Below are 21503 nucleotides of genomic sequence, written 5' to 3'. Positions count from 1 at the left end.
GGTACCTCTAAAGGTTTGGTATTTGCTGTATGTTCTTGTACAGCCTGAATGGCTAGTGACCTTTTTCCATAATACCTCATCATATACTTCCCAGAATTATGAGTTCCTGGAACTACAGGAATGTTAATCTGGGTATTCCATTGCTGTAGCAGGTCACGGCCCCATAAATTTATGGCAATATTGGCTATATATGGCCTTAGTCTTCCTATTTGCCCTTCGGGCCCTATGCATTCAACCCATCTTGTGCTTTGTTTTACACGAGATAGGGTTCCAATTCCCAGGAACTGAACATCTACCTCTTGAAGAGGCCAATTCGGATGCCAAGATTCTGGGGTAATGATACTTACATCCGCACCTGTGTCTAATAAGCCTTCAATAAAAGTGCCATTTATACAGACTCTTAGCTTTGGTCTTTGATCATTAATAGAAGTCTGCCAAAATATACGTTTACTCTGTCCAACTGGGTTTTTTGACTCATCCTCCACAATGATTTCATCATTTAGACCAGTATTACTTTTTACAGCAGAAATTGGAGCTTTTAATTTTCTTGGTGAGGCACGTTCTCCACTGTGACTGGGAATGACTGGGCCACTGTTGGCTTGGGGGCCTGCGAGAGGCCCCTCAAGGAGTTTCCCGACGGTATCGGGTTGCCTTGTTTGTCTGTTGTTGACCTGCATTCATTGGACCAATGTCGGCCTTTACCGCATCTCCTACATATACCTGAAGGCCTAGGTCTCCTATCTTTGTCATTCCCAGAGGAGATAATATTCCTAGAAATTCTGTGCCTGCAATCCCTTTTCAGATGTCCTAATTTACCACAATTAAAACACCTGGCAGTTTGATGTCTCCTCATTGCTGTGGAAATCGCTTCTCCTACCCAAGATTCATCGTTATAGCTAAACGTCTCAACATTCATCGTATGCTGAATCCATTCATCCATAGGTGCTGATCTAGACTTTAAAGGCCCAATTATCTTTTTGCATTCTATGTTTGCATTCTCAAAAGCTAGAGATTCAAGAAGTATTCGTCTAGCTTCTGGGTCTGTTACCCCTATGTCCAGAGCCTTAATTAATCTTTGCAAAAAGTCAATAAAGGGTTCTCTCTGTCCCTGCCTAATTCTGGTATATGATTCAACCCTTTTTGCTGGATCTTGTATCCTATTCAAAGCATTTAAAGCTGCTTGGTGACATAGACACAGTACTTCATCGTCATAAAGAGCTTGGACCTGTGGATCAGCATATTCTCCTGCACCAAGAATTTGATCTTGGGAAACCTCAATACCTTTTGCTCTTCCTTGCTGTTCCATATGTTTGGATTCTTCTCTGAAATAAATTCCAAACATCAAGGAAGGTCCATTATCTAAAACTGCAGACACTAACTGATGGAAATCATGGGGGGTAGCTCTAGCATTAGAAGCCCAAGTCCTTATCATTTCCTTTACGTATGCAGAGTGCAAGCCAAAATTAACAATAGCTTGCTTAATTTCTTTTAGATCATTCATTGCTATTGGCGTCCATCTAGCTTCTCTGACTCCCTTTGAGCCTTTAGAAGTTGACGCTTTGTCAGAATTAAGTATAGGGTATGCCGCTAAAACCTTGGATAATCCAGTTCTAATAGCTGGTGTTGGCATTGTATCCTGTCCTTGTGCCTTATTACTCTGTTCATCAGCTCCAATCATTTCTTCAATCATTTCAAGTCTTCTTATTATTGTCTTTATTATTGTCTCTTTTGAATCCTGAATCTCCTGACCTGCATGAGTTTCTAGTAAAGATTGTATGGTTCTTAGGAGTGCCATGATCTTCCTAAATGATAGAATATTCAAAAAAATACTGAAACCTAGTAACCAGTAAATTAAGTTATCCCCATAGTCATATAAACCTTGCATGATATAACCCATTGTATTGGTAACCAGAACAGTAAAATTCGCGTTGGAAACGAGAACTGCCATATTACCTATTATCCAGCAGGTGGCGCTGTTGCCAAGTCTCGACGAAAACACGGTCCTGTTTCAGAGTCCGCCTAGTATTTGTTAAAAACTGGAAAATGTAAGTTGCTCAACAAAGTAAATGTAATTAAATCAATTCCAGAGATGGAACCAGAAACCAGAATCCAGGGGTAGGGAAGAGCAACCTGGAAGCCGCTTATGCCTCCACGTGACAGAGTCACCCTGAGGGGTTGCAGCTTTCAGCAACCACGTGCTCTGGTTCGCGCCACTTAAGAGCTGTGCTTGCAAGGGAGATCTGAAAACGACTCAGAAAAGAGCAAATCACGCGGGCAGAGACTTCGCGGGCCTGTGGAGTTTAAATCCACAGGCAGCGGCTGAGGAAGCAACTGCTCCCGCCAAGCTGAACAAGCGCCCGCCAAGCCGAACTTGCGGTCGCCAAGCCGAACTTCCGGCCGCCAAGCCGAACTCGCGGCTGCGAGCCGGGAGAGGTTCTAAAACCAAACGTTGGGCGCCAAATGAAGGCGTAAGTCACAAACAATGCCAATTTGGGATTATGATTAATAGGGTGATATTTATTTAAAGGGGAAAAACTTACAGATCACTTTCAGCCCTCTGCGTAACCAGGAAGGAAGTCAAGTCACCGGCGGAGCAGGAAGTGAAGAGAGAGAGGAGAGGAAAGTGGCCGCTTTTTTAAAGGGAGAGAGACCACGCCCCAAGGGGCTGGTATCTCAGCGGCGATAGGCTGGAGGAGTGGGAGGACCTCCCGTAACACTGAACCTAGTGAGGGCATCACAGGTCGGAGGGATCAGTCTCTTTTGAGACTTTTGGCCTTGTTTTAGGGCTTCTTCTTCCCTGACCCCAGCCTCTTCACTGATTTCCCCAGACACATGCCTTTCCAAAGACATGTCCTTTCTGGTTTGTTTGTTTGAGACAGAGTCTTACTATGTTACCTAGATTGGCCACTAGTTCTTGGGCATAAATAATTCTTCTACCACAGTCTCAAATAGCTAGAAAAATAGGTGTGCACCACCATGCCTAGCTGACTCTTCCAAGTCACACAGTAAGAATTTATGATACTCACACACACACACACACACACACAAGGCCAGTGTGATGGAGAGATAACTGAGCAGTTAAGAGCACTTTGTTGCTCTTGCAGAGGAGTTGGATTCAATTCTCAACACCTACACGGTAGCATACAACCACATGTAACTCCAGTTCCAGGGGATCCAGTGCCTTCTTCTGACCTCCATGGGCACCAGGCATGAATATGGTACACACCCCCCCACACACACAGACACTCACATAGGCAAAACACTCGTATACATAAAATAAAGAAACCTTAAAAAAGCAAATAAAAGCCAATGTGGTCTCCAGGCCATTGCTTCTGTTAGCAATCCACGGTCTATGCGCCTATAAAGGGTAAGGGAATTCTGAGATGGTTAGAATAGATTCGGTGAGCAGTTTTCAGAGACTCGATATAAAAAGAGAGAGAGAGAGAGCACCTTTCCAATATTCTTGACTTTTGCAGGAAATTTATGGCTACTTTATTATATCTTTCTTTGATAATCCTGCAAGATGGATAGGTCAGGCCTCTTGTTTTATAGTTCAGCCTGATCCAGAATTCATCAGGTAGCACAGGCTAGCCTTAAACTCATGGCAATCCTTCTGTCTCCCAAATCCTGGGACTATAGATATGCGCTCATACCCACCTGGTGTTTCACCATGATAAGCTCATGTTATCACCAGACCCATGATTATTTCATGACTTTGTATTTTGCAATTTAAGGATTAAGTTTTGAGATATCCATGGTCTTCTTTACTCCTTTGGACTGAAGGAGCTTTAAGATGAGACCCATAGCTCTAGCTTCCTGGCCCCAAGATGTCAGCTCTTAGCTCTGCCTGTGATGATGACCAAATGCTAGCTCAAGCCTCATCTCTCAAATATTCTTTTTTGTTGTTGTTGTTGTTGTTGTTGTTGTTTTTCTCTGTAGCTTTGGAGCCTGCCCTGGAACTAGCTCTTGTAGACCAGGCTGGCCTTGAACTCACAGAGACCCACCTGCCTCTGCCTCCCAAGTGTTGGGATTAAAGGCATGCGCCACCACCTGGCTTCTCTCAAATATTCTTGACTTCAAGCACTGTGCTAGGCTGCAACCCACAGGAGGGAGATAAACTGGGAATATGGAACAGCTGTTTGAGAGACGAGTCTACTGCCCCTATGGCCTGGTCCTGGTTCTCAGCATCTCTAGAGCATCATCTGTCTCTCTCTGGAGTGACTAGATCACTCCGAGCAGTGAGTATACGTGCTCTTGCTCCAACAGCGTAAGATCTGAAGCCTGGAATGGGACCAAAACTTTATTGAGAACAAGAAACCAGAAATCCTGCCTCTCCAGTGCCAATGCAATCTTCAGTCCTGGCCCAGGGGATAAAACCATCTCCATACAAAGAGAAACAATCTCAGCTATTAATTTTAACCTGAATGCAAATTTCCCCCCAACACTCTACTGGCTTCCCCTGCTCATCCCATGGGCAGCTTTTCCTTAGCTCTGGGACATTTGGAAGCACAGCAGGCTGTTGCATGATATACCCAACTTGAGCTGGGGGTATTAACAGTGGTTGAGTACTTATCTAGCATGCATGAGATGGCCGTGGGTTTGACACCAGCATTAAAAGGAAAAGAAAGAAAAAAGAAGAAGAAACAAACCAAAACTAAACAGACAAGCAAACAAAACTCCAAAAGCATTTATCCAATTCATGAAAGTGATATAGTACAGAGAATTCCATTCTAGTAATGCTATTTTCATACAAATTTACAGTGTATCCTGTGGCTAATAAATGTGGCTTATTTCCTACCTCGGTACAGTTTGATCAATTTTTTTTTGTTTATTTTGGTTTGGTTTTTGAGACAATGTAGCCCTGGCTGTCCTGGAACTTGCTATGGAGACCAGGCAGGCCTTGAAGTCACAGAGATCCACTGGCCTCTGCTTTGAGTACTAGATAAGAAAGATAATAAAGGCATTAAGTCTTTTATTACAAATAATCTACTTCCTCTTCCCAATACTAAGCGATCTCAGCAGTGGTGGCCTGATGGGTAGTGAGTGATAGTCTACAAATCCACGGAAGGGAGATGGCAGTTCCAGATGATGTGGGAGAGAGATACCAACTCCGTAACGACGCCCCCAGGAAAGCAAGAACACGCAGAACCTGCAGCGCAGGGCTGAGCTGCCCTCCTCACCAATAGGGAATCCTCCACTCAATCTTGTGACCTAACCCGGTAGATGGTGCTGGCTCATGTGAGAACTGAACCCCTAACTTAGGAACGTTATACCTCAGTTCCCAAGCACTGGATTTGGCTCCAGCGCCAATGAATTCAAATAAGAAGCACAAGGCCCCAATATCCGTGAACTTTCAATGGAAAATTGTAGCATCAAGAGGAAAGCGGAAAGAGAGAACGGAAAAAAAACACAAAAGCAATGATCACGCAGCCCAACATGAGAAATAAACAAAACAGAGAGGGTTCAGAGTGGGCTCCAGCTGCCAGGATTTGAGGATCCTAGCAACGCTGCAGAAGGGCACTGCCTGGCCCAGCAGGGGACCTGAGTACAAGTCCTTTTCCGCAGGGCATCACATTCTCCCCAGTGCTTTTCTTCCCGTGACACAGTATCAGTGCCTACGTGAAATGCCATGGAAGCACAGAGTGGTCCGAGGAGGGCTAGGATGGTCGTCTGTTGTTTTATTTTGTTAAGACGGGTCTTGCTACAAATCACAGGCTGGCCTTAAATTCATGGTCATTCTCCTGATTCATCCTCCCTAGTGCGAGGATTATAGGTACACCAGCTACCACATCTAGCTTGGAATGGTCTTTCTGATTTAAAATTTTATAAGCAACTTGGAACCCTTCTGCAAACACTGTGGCCAAAGGGGCAGAAATAGTTGTTTTACACTGTTATTTGCCAGAAAGGTTGGTTTCATCTTGAATAAATTGAGGCAGAAAATCCAAGTGTTCTAACAAGAGGCCCAGGTCTTACAGAGACTATAAAAACAGCCCCTCTTCCATCCCAACCAAACACAATAGCCCTTCAGGCTAGAAGTAGAAACTGAACCCCTCACCCCACTCTTTTTTTCCAAGCAACTTCTGTCATTAGTTTCCTTCTTTGATCAAAAGGAGGAACTAATTTTTGCACTCAGGATGTTTTCGTGGCAATATCTGCCACCAACGGCCAAAAAGGGAGGAAGCCAATGTAGAGGGAAATTGAGCCAACTTTACATCATAGGCTAAGCCTTTGAGTCACCCTGGGATCTGCTGCTGGACCAGCACAACACGGAGTCTAGGCTTCGTGTTGGACTGGGGAGAGATACAAAGCAAGAGCCTCCTCTCATCTGAATTTCCTAGCCCTTTTGCTGACTAGGAGATGACGATCCTTGCTTGCTATAGCTTCTGCCCCTGGCAGACCCATAGGAACAATTACACTTCAAGGTTATTCATATGCAGCTCTGCTCTGTGCAAATCTAAGCCCTGCTGAAAACTTGGTAAGTCTGCTTTTTCACTTGGTATTTCAAGAATAAATGAGTTAAAAAAAAAAGTCTCTGGAGTTTCTAAAAGTACAGGCTTATTGGTACTGATGAGCTCATTAAAAACTTTATAAAAAGTATGCATTTGGCTCTGGGGTATAAGGATATTTCTGTCTGCCCATCTCTACAAGTTTGACCTTCTGATTATATTTGGCTCATTTAACCCCATTAGCCTGCAAGGTTCCCAAGTCTGGCTAACATCCTCTACCAGTATTTCCCAAAGGATTTCAGCAGGAAAAACGGTCTTTTCTTCTGTAACTACGCAGCAGTGCCCTCGGTGCTCTTTGTATACTACTGCATCTTGCTAATCCCACCGGTCTAACCTGGAAAGAGACTTCCCCAGTCACACATTTATTGGCATCGTTCCAGCAGAGACCATGCCATGAGAAGAATCATGCTAGGTATCTGGAGGCTAACAAAGCAGCTGAGAAACTTGAGGATAACAAAAACATATGGCACTAATTGAAGAACTAAGAACTTATTACTCTCTTGCAACAATCGTCAAACTGTCACATCAGAGCAGTTGCTATAGGATTCAGGGAGCCACAGGTCTGGCAAACTCTTCTTTTCTCAAACAGAGAGAGGTCATTTCAATGTATAGGAATATGATGAAAAAAAAAAGCAAAACCAAGTGAGCTGGCATCAGACTTACTGTTTTCACAGCCTAGATCCCTCAGGAAGATGCTGATCCACTAGATGCATGATGGTCAGATGCCACTGAAGTTCTCTGAGAGGAACACCTAGCTAGCTAGCTCTTGAGCATGTGCAGGAGACCCAGCTGCTTGATCTAGACCTTCCAGGGGTCAGGGATGTAGCTCAGATTGTGAGACACTTGCCTGGCATAGGTGTGGCCCTATGTTTGTTTCTGGCTTCTACAGAGGATGAAAAAAAAATTCCAGAAAACGGTTTCTGTAAGTCCTTAGATCTGAACCAGTATTATCCAGTTAGCAAACATTTACTGAGCACTTTATGAGGTAGCCATTGAGACTAGAGATTAATCACTGGACTAATGATGGACTTAAGACAGTCTCTGGCATCTGGGGCAAGAAGTCAGACAACTGAAGTAACAAAATAAAATAACAAAGTCACAACCTACTTAAAAACAGGTATTCCTGTAGCTTTTAGTAGAGGAAGTGATTAGGTAGGCCTTTGAAGGAAAAGTACAATTTTGGTAGGACATACTTTTCAGAAAAAAAAAAATGTTAGAATATAAGGAGAAGATGGTTGTGAGCTGACATGCGGATACTGCGAATTGAACTCAGGACCTCTGGAAGAGCAGTCAGTGCTCTTAACCACTGAGCCACCTCTCCAGTCCCCACTTACTTCATTTTTTTTTTTTGATTTTTCGAGACAGGGTTTCTCTGTAGCTTTTGGTTCCTGTCCTGGAACTAGCTCTTGTAGACCAGGCTGGCCTCGAACTCACAGAGATCCGCCTGCCTCTGCCTCCCAAGTGCTGGGATTAAAGGCGTGCGCCACCTCCGCCCGGCTTACTTCATTTTTTTAAGGTAAGGTCTCACTATGTAGCCCAGGATGGCCTGGAACGCGTGCTCTCCCTGCTTTTGTCTTCCAAGTGCCGGACTGACAGGTGTGCAGCGGCATGACTGACGAGGAGAGCCTATCTGAAGGAGCTATCATCAGTGAGGACGGAGGGAACGAGAGATGGGATCTGGAAAGGCAGGCTGAGACAAACTCCAGGAAGAAAGTAAACAGACTTCCAGGAGTTGGTAAAAACAAAAACAAGCTTTGAAGGGATCAGCAGTGTGAGAATTGCCTACTCACCCTTGCAGAAGATGGTAAGAAGGATATAGAAGAGATTGCCAGAATCAGTTATAGAGTGCGACAGGGACAATAGCTCCAACTCCTCCAAGACCCCAACCCACAAGCAACCTGCTTCGTCAGGAAGAAGGACAGAACTCAGAGATGCTAAGGCACTCTCTTGGCTGTGGCTACGATTACCCATATAGCCTGACCTTATGATCTGACAGACATTCCGCCTACTTCATACATAGTCAAAGAATGCAATGAAGGAGAAAACCACAGAACCACAACTTCAACAAAGTTACCCACTCTCCTCGCTCTGCTGCCCTGAAGTCACTCATAATAACTGTCTTAGATGTATGACACAATATGCCATGCCTTGAATCTTTCGGCACGTCGCAAAGATAATAAAGAAATAGGAAGCCTACGGAAAGTACGTTGTGCCTCTGAATAAGCTGGTGTATCTTTAATATAAACTAATTTTAGAAACAGAGAGAGTGGGGTGAGGGGGGCATGGGAAGAGAAACTTTTATACCAAACATATTTAGAAAGGCTGTTCCTTTATTGCTTTGTTTTGAGACAGGGTCTTGCTATGTAACCAGATGGCCTTGAACTCTGAGATCTTCCTGGTTTAGCCTTTGGAGTCCTGGGATTATAAGTATATGCCACCACATCTGGTTAGAAAGGTTTCTCTGATGTCTTCTCCTTGATCAAGAAATAGACCTCGTCCAAACAATGAACATACTGCTTATCATTCCGCTTTAACCTACTACCATCTCTCATGTACGCATGGATAATGAACGGAAATGCACATGAACTATACCCTTTAGACACCACACCCACTGCTACCTGTGTGAAAGCCCACGTGGCACACACAAAAGCTTTAAGGCAAAGAGCTGAAACATATACTCTGTAAAAGTCCTTACGGCAATCTAACCGGGAAGACTATACAAGGTCTAGGGGAGACTGAATCAGAGGCTGTAACTCAGTTTGTAAAATGAAACTATCGCTGCATTGGCTGCTCTTATCTTTATAAAGAAACACTCTGAGACATGAGACACGGTCCCCCAATATCACATCATAATAACCAGGTGATTTTATTATACTGTAATTTACAGCTGACAAATCTGAGGCCTGATCAGGTCAGAGTGCCAAGGGCCTAGGGAAAATTATCCCAAGAAGCAATAAAAGGTTTTAAGAAAATTCAGTAAGGTTACAGTCTTGGAAAGAAAGGAGTTAGGCAAGAGCACAGGTTGGGCAATTACAACAAACAGCTTCCTTGGTTACCTTGCATTTAAATGAAATAGAATGAGCTCTTGACACCATGCATTCCTTCTGGAATGGCTCATTTCATACTATGTGAAGTAGGGGACATGCTAAGTTATTCACAATCAGGGCGTGATGGTACAGACAAAGATTAAAGCATACTTGCTGCTTATACTGGTATTAGAGAGCTAATGTAGTAACTTTAAAAAACTCCTAATTAAAATACCAATTCTCAGTAGGCAAGTATTGACTATTTCATATGTTATGTTTAACATAAAATGCTTTGGGTTTATCTAATCCAACCTGTGATTCTTTACTAGAGGTGATTTTATCCAGCATGGGAACAAGAGCAATACCTCACGGCTTTATGAGTGGTAAGTAGGGAATGCCACTGGTTTCTAGTACAGGAAAGGCTGAAGATACAGATAAGAGCCCGCAACAACAATGATCAGGCTCCAGATGTCAATCAACAGTGCACCTGTCCTCCCATCCTAGCCAAAAGCAGGAGGGCAATGCATGTAAAATTCACGCTCCAGTCTTTTTTTCTGGCACAACAAATAGATCTTTCACATCCTGGCTTTAAAACAATCCAACAGGGTCCTTTATGATCAGTCAGTCTTTAGGGGGATTTTAAATACCAGATGCTTAAGACCAAACAATGGGTTACAAAATCTGGCCACCAGGACTCCTTTTCCCAGGCCTCCCTGACTCTGTAAAAGGGAGAACAGATGCTAGGCTAAACTCTTAGCATGTGAATCTAACACGCTTTCCCAAGGAAGTCTCTGAAATGGGTGTCCATATGTGCAGTATGGAGAACAGAGTAGGGATTTTTCAGACAGGTGGTCGCCATCTACAGGACATAAGCTACTCATGTCCTCATAACACAAAATATTTTATTTTAGAAATACCCAAGCAATTTGCTAACACGAAAGGCTCCTAATACTTAGAACTGGTGACAACCCAGTCACGATGATGGGCAGCCTCCCAAATCTTTGTGGGGTTTTGTTTTGAGACAGGGTTTCACTCACTACGTAACAGTAGCTGGCCTGGAATCACTCTGTTGGCCAGACTGCTGTCAACTCACAGAGATCTACCTGTCTCTGCCTCCCAAGTTCTGCTATTAAAGGCATGTACCACCATACTCAGCTGACTCCCCAGAATTTTTGTTACTACTTTCCCTTGTCTAATTCTAGTAAAATTATCAACCATAGTTTGAAGATGATTATTGAGCACTGCAAAGTTTTGATCATTTAACGGTAGTCTTTGCAAATATCACTTCTTTCACTTTAAGGAGAAAAATCAGACAACTGAGAACAAGCATTCTGATGAAGAAGTCTGAGAAATACATGCATTCAGAATGAGGCGGGCTGAAGGTATTCAAAACATACACATGAAAGGTAGTTCAAAGTGGAGGTGAGACAAACAGCCTTTATGCACCCTGTCTACCACACCATATCTATATAAGTACATATATATTACATATACATACACATATGTCGATGGGTGGGGTCGCCGCTTAATTTTGGATTGGATCTGACAGCTGTAGCTGTCAAACCCACCTGCAGGATCCCGCCTAAGCACCTCACTATGAAATTCCGGGTGCAAGAAGGAAAGCTGGGAGGATACTGCGGAGACAATGGGGGTAACCAGGTGCCAGGTGAGCACCCAACCGTACAGCAGGGGGCTCCCTACCATTCCTAGGCTGGCTGACCCCACCCCCCCAGCAGCACGCTGTCACTTTTGGCCTGGAAGAAGGTAATGAATGCATGGGGGAGTCGCCCACGGGCGGGACTCGTGGGTGAACCCCAGGCTTCAGTCTGCAGTTGACAAGAGCCTGTCATAGGCCTCGCTGGAGTTGGGCCCTGAAAAACCTCTGCTCCCCGCCCGTCCCACACCCGACTGACTCCAGACGCGGACTGACGTCGCGGGCTTGGGGAGATCCCAGGGAAACGACTCACCGATCTGCCCAATGAACTCGATCTTGATGCCCTGGTGCTCTAGTCGCTTGTTGGGGTTCTTCAGAGATAAGCTCACCTTCCCCGAGACGGTCTCCCCATCGTAGAAGAGGAAATATTTCTCCTTCTTCCCGTCTTCTGTCTTGTGCTCTGCTCTCTTCCTACTCTCCGCATCATTCAGCAAGATTTCCACCTCCACGCTCTGCCCGAAGCCGAAGAAGCTCATTTCCCCGCCTGACCGCGCCGGTGCCGGCACAGACTGCTCCCTCCCTCCAAGGTGCGGGCTGCCTGCGGGGAAGGCAGGCCGGAGGGCCGGCTGCGGGAACGCGCTGGACGCCGCACCGCAGCCCCCTGCACGGTTGAGAGGGGCGGTGGGCGGTCACCGACGGCCTGCGCCCCTGGGGAGGGGCAGGGCCGAGGAAGGCAGGCGGCTGCGGGCTGCGGCGCCCGAAGCAGCGATGCACCCAGAGGCCACGCACCGTACCTCCCCAATTCCCGACGGTGCAGCGGCGAGGGCCCACGAACACAGGAGCACAGGCGCAAGCACGCCTTCCGTCGCCCACCGGGTGGGGTCCTGCGCTCAGCCGCGCACCGAACTGCCTAGACTCCTGCGGTGCAACGCACCGAAGTGCTACGGCGGCGCCGGGCGGGGGAGGGGGCAGGAGAACTCCGGCCCGGATGCGAAGGAGATGCCACGCGCAGGCGCACGTCTCCTCCTCACCCTCCTACCTCCCCCGCCTCCCAGGCCACCAGGAGGTGCGCTCATCTGCGCATGTGCAGTGCCAAAGGGCGGCTGGTCTCTCCCTTAATGAAGATGGCGGCCCTGGCTTCTTTCCAGTAGCACTTCGGGCCCAGATTTTCCGTAAAGTCCTAGCACTGCAGGTGCGTCCTTGTAATACCTTTGGTTGCATTTTCTTCATTTCTTAGCCCTATAAACGCCGGGATACTCTTCACATTTGAATATGAACAACGTTTGCGTGCTGTCTGACGGGTGAGGTACGATTGACACATACGCCAAGTGTCACTCGGCAGGGGCAAAGGTGACTGCTATTACAGGAAGTGCCCTATCTCCACAGGCCTCTAGGTTTCCTGCCGTGTAAGAAGGACAAGACGGTAACAAAAAACGCTAGTGGTGTTCTGACTGCCAACTTGCACTGGAACGCTAAGGGAAAGTCTCCACGCGCCGTGTTTGGCTTCCAGTCCTCGCCCCACCCATTTTTGCGCACGCCGTGGACGGCCCAGACCATTGGCTTCTGTTACGAACTCGACCCGGCGCGGCGATTGGTCGATTGTAAATCCGGAACGCTGTGACTGGTCCGCAGAAACGTCTCGGAGCGCGCGCGGGAGCAGATGCGAGCCGGTACTTCCATGGTCGCGATGGCGCTCCAGGACCTCGGGAGAAATCTGCAGCCTTGGTGTCCGCTGGATCTCAGCCTCGGTGAGATCAGACTCGCTAGCGCGAGTCCTGCATTCAGGGCTTGGGGTGCTTTGCAGTGCCTGAGGTGTCTCAGCCCGCGGCCCGGTCCGGGTGGCGGTGGGGGAAGGGGAGGCTGAGTCTCTGCAGTGACCGTGAGTCCCAGGATTGTGACAGTCACGCCCGGGTGGTGGCCAGGCAGACGTACGTGGGATCTCAGTCCAAACGAGGAACTGTTTAAAAGAGAGCTAAACCATTCTAGCGTGCGGGAGGCCGAGGCTGGAGGATTGACAGGAGTTCAAGACCATTGGTATCGGCTACAAAGGGAGTGTCGCAAGAACAAAACAAAACAGCAGCAACCTAAAAAGCTACTAGTAGGCCGCTCCTGATGCTATGCTTCTGTTTTCTCCATCTGTCACCCTAATTCTGCCAAGTCTTCCTGGACATAACTATTTCCATTTCCAGGAGGTTTTTATACAGCCAATCTCTTTACTCAGACTAATTTTGTTTTCTTAAAATTTGTGATCATATTGTTCAACTAGGTGGTTCACATGCAGACCTCGTTAGTTGTCCAAATGAAGTCGAGATTCCAAAAGCCAGCCAATTGCACCAGCTAAATCACAAACTTGGGAGTTCCGTTTTCATGCCCACTGTCCAGCCCTAAGATGGCTGTCCAGGTCCGAGTCCTCATAGCCAGCCAAGGCAATTGCAGGATAATCCTAACTGCTTTCTGATGCTCTCACTGTCACCTCTGCACCCCGTGTTATCGCTTTTTGGCGGGTACTGGTTTGCATGGGTCAGACCTTTTGGTCCTTCCCATTGGTTTCCTAAATAGATGACCAGATCATTGACCTACCGTGGCAGGGCAGTTGTGGAAGTCTGTTCTGCAGGCGTGACATGACCTCTGCTATCTTGACATCAGAGTAGTTGTGATTATCCATAGGCGATCTGGATAATTGTCTCCAGTGGAAAGGGAAGAGGGTATCTGTAGCCTCCTAGTGGAAGTTCCAGCCACTCCCCTTTTGCCCTTCCCAGCCCTACCACAGTTGCTTGCAGTCCTGAACAAGAGAGTGTGTGCTAGGATGTGCAGGAGGTGGGGTAGCGATGCAGTGCTGTTGCGTTTGCTTGGGCCACGGTGGGGCTTTTAAGTCAGGTGACTGCCCGATCATCGCCTGTGCTTCTGGCGGTAACTCCAGTAAACAAACTCACCATTAGTTGGCTCACCATTAGTCGGAATCTTTTCTTTGGTTGTTAGTGCCCTATCGATCTGGTGATAAGATGGGTACCTGAGGCCATGCTGAATGTAGAAGCATGCTTGAAAGCAATCCTAGAGTGGCTGGCTTCCTCTGTGGTAGTGGTTCTCAGCCTCCCCAATGCTGCGACCCTTTAATACAGCTCCTTCTGTTGTGGTGACCCGCAGCCATAATGTTATTTTGTTGCTATTTAATAATTATAATGTTGCTACCGTTATGAATTGTAATGTAAATATCTGATATGCAGGATATCTGGTATGTGAGCCCTGTGAAAGGGTCGTTTGACACACACACACCCCCAACAGGGTTGGGACTCACAGGTTGAGAACCATTGCTCTGTGTGATATGAGTGCAAACCTTTTTGATAGAGTTCACCGTACAAGCAGGCTATAGTGATGGGGGATGCCCTGACAATGGAGAATGAACTAGAGACTATATTGCAGTGTCTGAAAAAAAAAAAGCATATTTGAAACTGGATTACAGGCTGGCTAAGGCAGCAGCTTTTTGGTCCTTGCAGTTGAAGCGGCACTGTCTGCCCAGAAAGAACTGCATACGTGAGGAATTACAGTGGAAAAAGAACACTTGATGCTGCCCTCCACCTTTGCTTCAGACTCAGGAACGGTGGGGAAAGGTGATGAGATGGAGGTATTGGCTTGCTGCTTCAGCTGGCAGTGGGACATAATGAACTGGGTACAAATTAAATCTGTGCTAGAGAGAGCCCTTCCTAGCATTAAAACCTGGGAGCCTGTGGGGAAAATCAGAGAGCAAGGAGAGACTAAGGGAGACGTGAGAAAAGGTACTCCTCTGGTTTAATTTTTAGTGCAAAGAAGCGAGGCTGGGGTGACCCATAATTCAGCATGAAAGTGGAGGCCTTAATAATGGCCTAGCGTACGTACCTGATAATTAGGGAGTACTCTCCTCCAAACTGCTTCAACTGGGAATGACATAGGTAAGAAATGAAGAAGCCTCTCACAGCCTGGCTCGTGAGGCTGTGGGACATGGAGTAGATGGCATCAATCTGAGTGTGCTAAAGCTTAGATTCTGAGAAATAAAATTGCTCTCCCTCCTTGAGACAAAGGCTACATAGCCTGAGGTAATACAAAGGAAGTAGTTCCTGATAGATTGGCTCATACAAGCCGGTGAGCACTCTTGACTTACGCTGGCCCAAGTTTCCCTAACTATCAGGGACTGGAAGATGACAGTACAAGGAATTAGTGAAGAAAGTGAGCATCAGAGAAGTGTAGGATGCCCAGATCTTTGGGTGATTAGGTTCATGGGGTGTTGATACTGCAGACTGCAGGCCTGGTATGGGACTTCAGTGTCTTTGCTGACCCCATAAGTAAGGCATGATCTTGTAGAGACAGGAGAGGCTATATAGTAGGTATTTTTTTTATTTTAAGTTTTTTATTCATTTTATATATCAACCACAGTTCTCCCTATCTCCCCTCTGCTCGTTCCCTTCCTCCCCATCCCTTCCCCCATCCGCTCCTCCAAAAGGGTATGGTCTCCCATGGGGAGTCAACAAAGCCTGGCACATTAAGTTGAGGCAGGACCAAGCCCTCCCCGCTACATGAAGGATGAGCAAGGTATCCCACCTTAGGGAATGGGCTCAAAGGCTACGTTATGTCTTAGTGACAGCCTGGCATATACACTGGGGATATGTAAATCAGATATGGAAGGAGCTGAAACCCTCAGGAGGGACTGGAAAGGGGGGAAGACAGATGATGTGGCCTATCGCGATCACTGGAAAGCAAGTGTAAGGTCTGTGTCAAGTGAGAATTCGTAGAGGAAAAATTGATAGGAAGCCAAATTCTTGCTTCTGGGCCTCTGCAAGGCTGTAAGAGCTGAGCCCACAGTTTGCCGAAGGCATTAATGATAGAGTAGTGCATGTGAAAAAGGTTTCTTTGTTTTTAATTGAGCTATACATTTTCCACACCCTCCTTCCACCCTCCCCCATGTGCCACATGTTCCCAATTTACTCAGTAGATCTTATCTTTTTCTCCTTTCTAGACAGATCTATGTATAGTTCTCTTAGAGTCTTCTTTGTTGTCTACGTTCTCTGGGGTTGCAGACTGTATTTTTTGCTTTATGCCTAAAAGGCATTTATGAGCTGGGTGGTGGTGGCATACGCCTTTAATCCCAGCACTCGGGAGGCAGAGGCAGGCGGATCTCTGCAAGTCGAGGCCAGCCTGGTCTACAAGATCTAGTTCCAGGACAGGCTCCAAAGCTACAGAGAAATCCTGTCTCGGGAAAAAAAAAACAACAACAACATAAAAGGCATTTATGAGTGAATACATTATATTTGTCTTTCTGGGTCTGGGTTATCTCACTCAGTATGGCTTTCCTCACTCAGTATGGCTTTTTCTAGTTCCGTTTGCCTACAAATTTCAAGATGTCAATATTTTTTATTGTTCCATTGTGTAAATATACCACATTTTCCTTATCTGTTCTTCAGTTGAGGGGTATCTCGGTTATTTACAGGTTCTGGCTATTACCGACAATGCTGCTATGAACATAGTTGAGCACGTGTCCTTGTGGTATGACTGAGCATCCTTTGGGTATATGCCCAAGAATGGTATTACTGGATCTTGAGTTAGATTGATTCCTAATTATCTGAGAAATAGCCATACTGATTTCCAAAGTGGCTGTACAAGTTTGCATTCCCACCAGCAATGGGGGAGTATTCCCCTTACCCCACATCCTCTCCAGCATAAGTTGTCATCAATGTTTTTGATCTTGGCCATTTTGACAGGTTTAAGAGGGTATATTTCAGAATTGTTTTGATTTGCATTTCTCTGATTAAGGATGTTGAGCATTTCCTTAGGTGTCTTTCATCCATTTGAGATTCATCTGTTAAGAGTTCTTTGTTTGAGTCTGTACCCCATTTTTTAGTGGATTGTTTGTTCTTTTGAGGTCTAGTTTTTTGTATATTTTGGAGATCAGTCCTTTGTCAGATGTAGAGTTGGTCAAGATCTTTTCCTTTCCTCTTTAAGGGTCTCAATCATCTTAAGATATTTTTAGGTCATTTTCTTCTGCTTTATCTGTGTTGCAATGTTCAGGTCTTAGTGATATAGCACTAATATTTGGTCATGCTGAATTACTCTTTATGTTGTTGAATGTTGTCTACCCATCTCTTCCTCCAATCGGAATATGTGGAGCCTGTGTTTTGGGGCCTGTCCCTTTTCCTCCAATTAGTGTAGTTGAGAGCTATGCCTCCACTGATCGCTCCTTCAGGTGTAGGCAGAGGAGAGCCTATGGTGATCATTCCTTTGAGTGCCTATGGGCCCAAGGCTCAGATGGTCATTCTTTCTGGTCTTGTTGAGGCTGAGGCTCAGATAACTTCTGGAGGCCACTGCTGTCGTCCTGGCTTCTGCTGCTCACACTTCTCCTCCTGGCAGCCTGGCCCACCCGCAGCACTGCTGCTCACGCTTCTCTTCCCAGTGGTCTGAGTGAAAAAGTTTTGATCTTGTTCACAGTGTGGGTAATTACCTCTTCCAGATCATACACTGTGTCCATATTCCCCTCACAGTGAGTATGCAGGGAGTGGAGTAGCTTGTGACTTGGAACCCTTTCAGTAGCCATGCATGACAGAAGGAGAGATGCTGCCCGTGAGGCTGTCAGGCCAGGAAGCAGGCTGCAGTGGAGAGCAAATGAGAGTAGGACTCTTCTCCCCCTTGGCCCAGGGCTGGCCCTCTTGCCACAGAACTTCCTCTCTTCTCTTCTGTCTGCTTTTCTAGCACATGTTACCTTTGGCTGCTGTGGGACAATGCTCTTGTACCCTGTAAAGTTTTCTCATTTGTATTGATTTACTAAAATGCTGATTGGTCAGTAGCCAGGCAGGAAGTATAGGCGGGGCTACCAGAACAGGAGAATTCTGTGAGAGGAAAGGCTCAGTCTGCAGTCGTCACCCAGACACAGATGAAGCAAGATGAGAATGCCTCACTGATAAAGAGTACTAAGCCACATGACTAACACAGACAAGAATTATGGGCTAAGATGTAAGATATAAGAGTTAATAAGAAGCCTGAGCTAATCAGCCAATCAGTTTGTAATTAATATAGACCTCTGTGTGTTACTTTGGGACTGAATGGCTGCGGGCCTGGTCAGGACAGAAACCTCTGTCAGCATTTGGCATCAAAGATTCTTTGGTTTGTTGTTGTTGTTGTTTGTTGTTTTAGCTACCAATGGACAAATTGTTTAGCCCTATAAACCCCAGTTTCCTCATCTGCCAAATGTAGTTTATACTATCAAACAGGGCTTTTGTACAGAGGAACTTACTGCCTGGTGTGTAGTACCTGATGAACAAATACTAATGCTGATTCTGACTCTGTCAACTCAGAGTCCAAACACCTGTTTCCTTTGCCCCGTGCCTTGTTACCATATCCTCTGTCTTTCTGCATTTATTTCCCTTGTGCCCTCCTGTGTTCATGTCCAGTTGAGAAGCCATCCTCGCCGGCCGGGTGGTGGTGGCGCACGCCTTTAATCCCAGCACTTGGGAGGCAGAAGCAGGCAGATCTCTGTGAGTTCTAGGCCAGCCTGGTCTACAAGAGCTAGTGCCAGGACAGGCTCCAAAACCATAGAGAAACCCTGTCTCGAAAAACTAAAAAAAAAAAAAAAGAGAGAGAGAGAGAGAAGCCATCCTCCCTCCATCTCTCCCCTCACTACCAGTTATATTTCCTGTTTACTCTTCAGTGTTGTACACACATTATCTATTACTATGTTGACTCGTGCATTATTAAAAAGTATAGTTGTTTTATAGAGAGTTTTGTTTGTAGCTAGTACATGGTTTGGTCTTTTATGCACATTGTCTTTCCCAAAAATGGTGTAGTGACAGTAATGAAAAGGTTAGCTGTGACTCCGTGGTCAAGTTAGCATACTAGCATTTTCCTATATGACTCAAAATTCAGTAGACTTTCTTTGTGTGTCGAGGGGTATTTTTCCTCTTTAGTCTTAAGTCAGCAAAGCAGGAGTTATCTCCTTTTTGCAGCTAAAAAATTAGATGAGGAGTGATTTGAATTAGATGGGAAATGAAATGATTTGATGGCAATCTAAAATTAAATAGGAGCAGAGTCATTTATGGGAGCTAGGGAACTTGACACCAGAGTCCTTTTCTTTTTTAATCTTTAGTTTTATGTGTACAGCTATTTTGCCGCGTGTGTGTGTGTTTGTGCACCACATTCATGCCTATTTCCCACAGAGGCTAACAGAAGGTGTTGGGTCCCCTAAAACTGGATTCACAGAGAATTGTGAGCCGCTGTGTGGTTGCTGGGTCCTCTAGATGAGCAGCCAGTACTCTTAACTACTGAGTCATCTCTCCAACCCTTTTAGTTTTTATTTTTTTATCAATTTATGTTTGTTTACAAAAGGTTGAATTTTATTAAGACCTTTTCCTACATGTATATCATGTATATTGCTCATATTCACCACTACCCACCTTTTGAGGGGGTACTTCACCTGTTTAATATTTTAAATGCTTCCAGTAGAACACTTCTGTTAGGCTTAGAACATAGGAGTCAGGGGCAGGTCAATTGATGGAGGAGGGTCATCTTTCTATCTGTTGTTTCATTGGTTAAATAAAGAAACTGCCTTGGACCTTTAATAGGACATAAAATTAGGTAGGCAGAGTAAACAGAACAGAATGCTGGGAGAAAGAAGCTGAGTCAGTGAGTCGCCATGATTCTCCCACTCCAGAAAGATGCAGGTTAAGATCTTCCCTGGTAAGCCACCTCGTGGGCTACACAGATTATTAGAAATGGGTTAGATTAATATGTAAGAGCTAGCCAATAAGAGGCTGGAACTAATGGGCCAAGCAGTGTTTAAAAGAATACAGTTTCCGTGTAATTATTTCTGGGCATAAGCCAGCCAGGCGGCCAGGGTGCCGGGGATGCAGCCCCGCCGCTCCTATTACAACAGTCAATCTCTGAAATTGAGGCCTATCTGGTCTACAGAATAAATTCTAGAACAGCCAGGATTTCACAGAGAAACCCTGTTTCAAAACACAACAACAACAACAAAAACCCCTAAAAACTGCTACCATTACCAACAAAACACTTTTTGTGTAATTGGTAGGTGTTATTACATCTTAGAGATGAAGTAGAGACTCAAGAATACTAGAAGTGATATGACTTAAGTCATACTGATACTCCTAAGATTCTGAAACGAGGGCCAGTCATTGCCTTGCAGATTTGAGTTGATGCTAGTGACAGTATTGAGCTACCTCCTATGATGAGCACTGAAACATTGCTGCACGTTCAGAGAGCTCTGGCCAGTCTTCAGTTTTCTGGGCATTGGACCCAGTCTTGTTTGTGGCTGTCCCTTTACCACTGACTGAACTGCTTTTCCAGCCCCATTGTGTCTTCTTTCAGACAGTTTGTGTGCCTTTGGAAGGAGTGCTGTGCAGAGGACTTGGGCTACTGAAACTTCCAGTGTATAGAAGATGATGGACAGATTGTACTCTGAGGAGACTTCCAAATTGCTGAGCGTAGTGTGATACCTCATCTCTAGTTCTGTCTTTATATTCATGCTCTGTCCAAGTTCCTTCTAAGTGTCCTCCCAAGTGATGAACTTATAAAGAATATTAATTTAAAGATATTCCTGACTAATAATTTGAGATAGAAATAGTCACATACTTAACTGGACCAAATTTTAGATGGGGCGGAGGAATAGCTGCTTAGAAAAATGAGTTGAATTTAGGTAGAAAAGTGTGTTGAGGAATGTCCTGGGAAGGCTGCGTTGCTGTCTCTTAGACACACATTCTTCTCATTTCGTGCCTGGGAGTCACTGAGTATTTTTGTAGAAGCCCAGCGTGTATCTTCTAGACATTTTGGGAAGTGGTTTCTCTACTTCGACACAAGACTTTATTGTCCAAGAGCACAGTGAAATGGTGTATGTTTTATTTGGGTTTATTACCGTGCTTATGAGATTTTCACAGAGAAGAGGCTGATGTGCTCTGTGATGCTTGTGTCTTCTCAGTGGCGCTCACAAGAAAACTTGATCACTTAAGTTTGTTCAAGAACAATTTCCTGAAGCTGTTACATCTAAAACATGTTTTCTTCTAGATTTACTTTTATCTTATGTAAATGAATATTTTGCTTGCATATATGTCTATGTACCATATGCATGCCTGGTGCCTACAGAAGAGGGTGTCATATCCTCTGGGACTGCAGATAGAGATGGTTGTAAACCATTTTACTTTTTTGAGACAGGCTTTCTCTGTGTAGCCCTGGCTGTCCTAGAACTTGCTTTGTAGACCAGGCTGGCCTCTAACTCACAGAGATCCTCCTGCCTCTGTATTCTGAGTGCTGGGATTAAAGATGTTTGTCATCACACCTGGTCCTTTG

At 45.4% G+C, this 21503-nt stretch overlaps 2 protein-coding genes across 3 annotated transcripts in view; one reads left to right on the top strand and one right to left on the bottom strand.

Annotated features, from left to right (window-relative positions):
- Vps26b (VPS26 retromer complex component B) overlaps positions 1-12211 on the bottom strand; it is a 28315-nt gene extending 16104 nt beyond the window's left edge. Inside the window, exon 1 of the mRNA XM_075966490.1 lies at positions 11500-12211. Coding sequence (XP_075822605.1) covers positions 11500-11722 — 223 coding nt within the window. The 5' untranslated portion in view covers positions 11723-12211. The remainder of the gene's footprint in view (positions 1-11499) is intronic.
- Positions 12212-12542: 331 nt separating this feature from the next.
- The window catches only part of Ncapd3 (non-SMC condensin II complex subunit D3), an 82233-nt gene continuing 73272 nt past the window's right edge, over positions 12543-21503 (top strand). Inside the window, exon 1 of one of the 2 annotated variants that reach the window (XM_075966475.1) lies at positions 12543-12934. In XM_075966475.1, the coding sequence (XP_075822590.1) occupies positions 12847-12934 (88 nt within the window). In that variant the 5' untranslated portion in view covers positions 12543-12846. The remainder of the gene's footprint in view (positions 12935-21503) is intronic. The other variant, XM_075966477.1, reaches the window with a different exon arrangement.

Source organism: Microtus pennsylvanicus, chromosome 3, assembly GCF_037038515.1.
Source record: "Microtus pennsylvanicus isolate mMicPen1 chromosome 3, mMicPen1.hap1, whole genome shotgun sequence".
In the NCBI taxonomy this organism is placed as follows: Eukaryota; Metazoa; Chordata; class Mammalia; order Rodentia; family Cricetidae; genus Microtus; species Microtus pennsylvanicus.
This window is presented reverse-complemented; position numbering and strand designations above follow the sequence as displayed.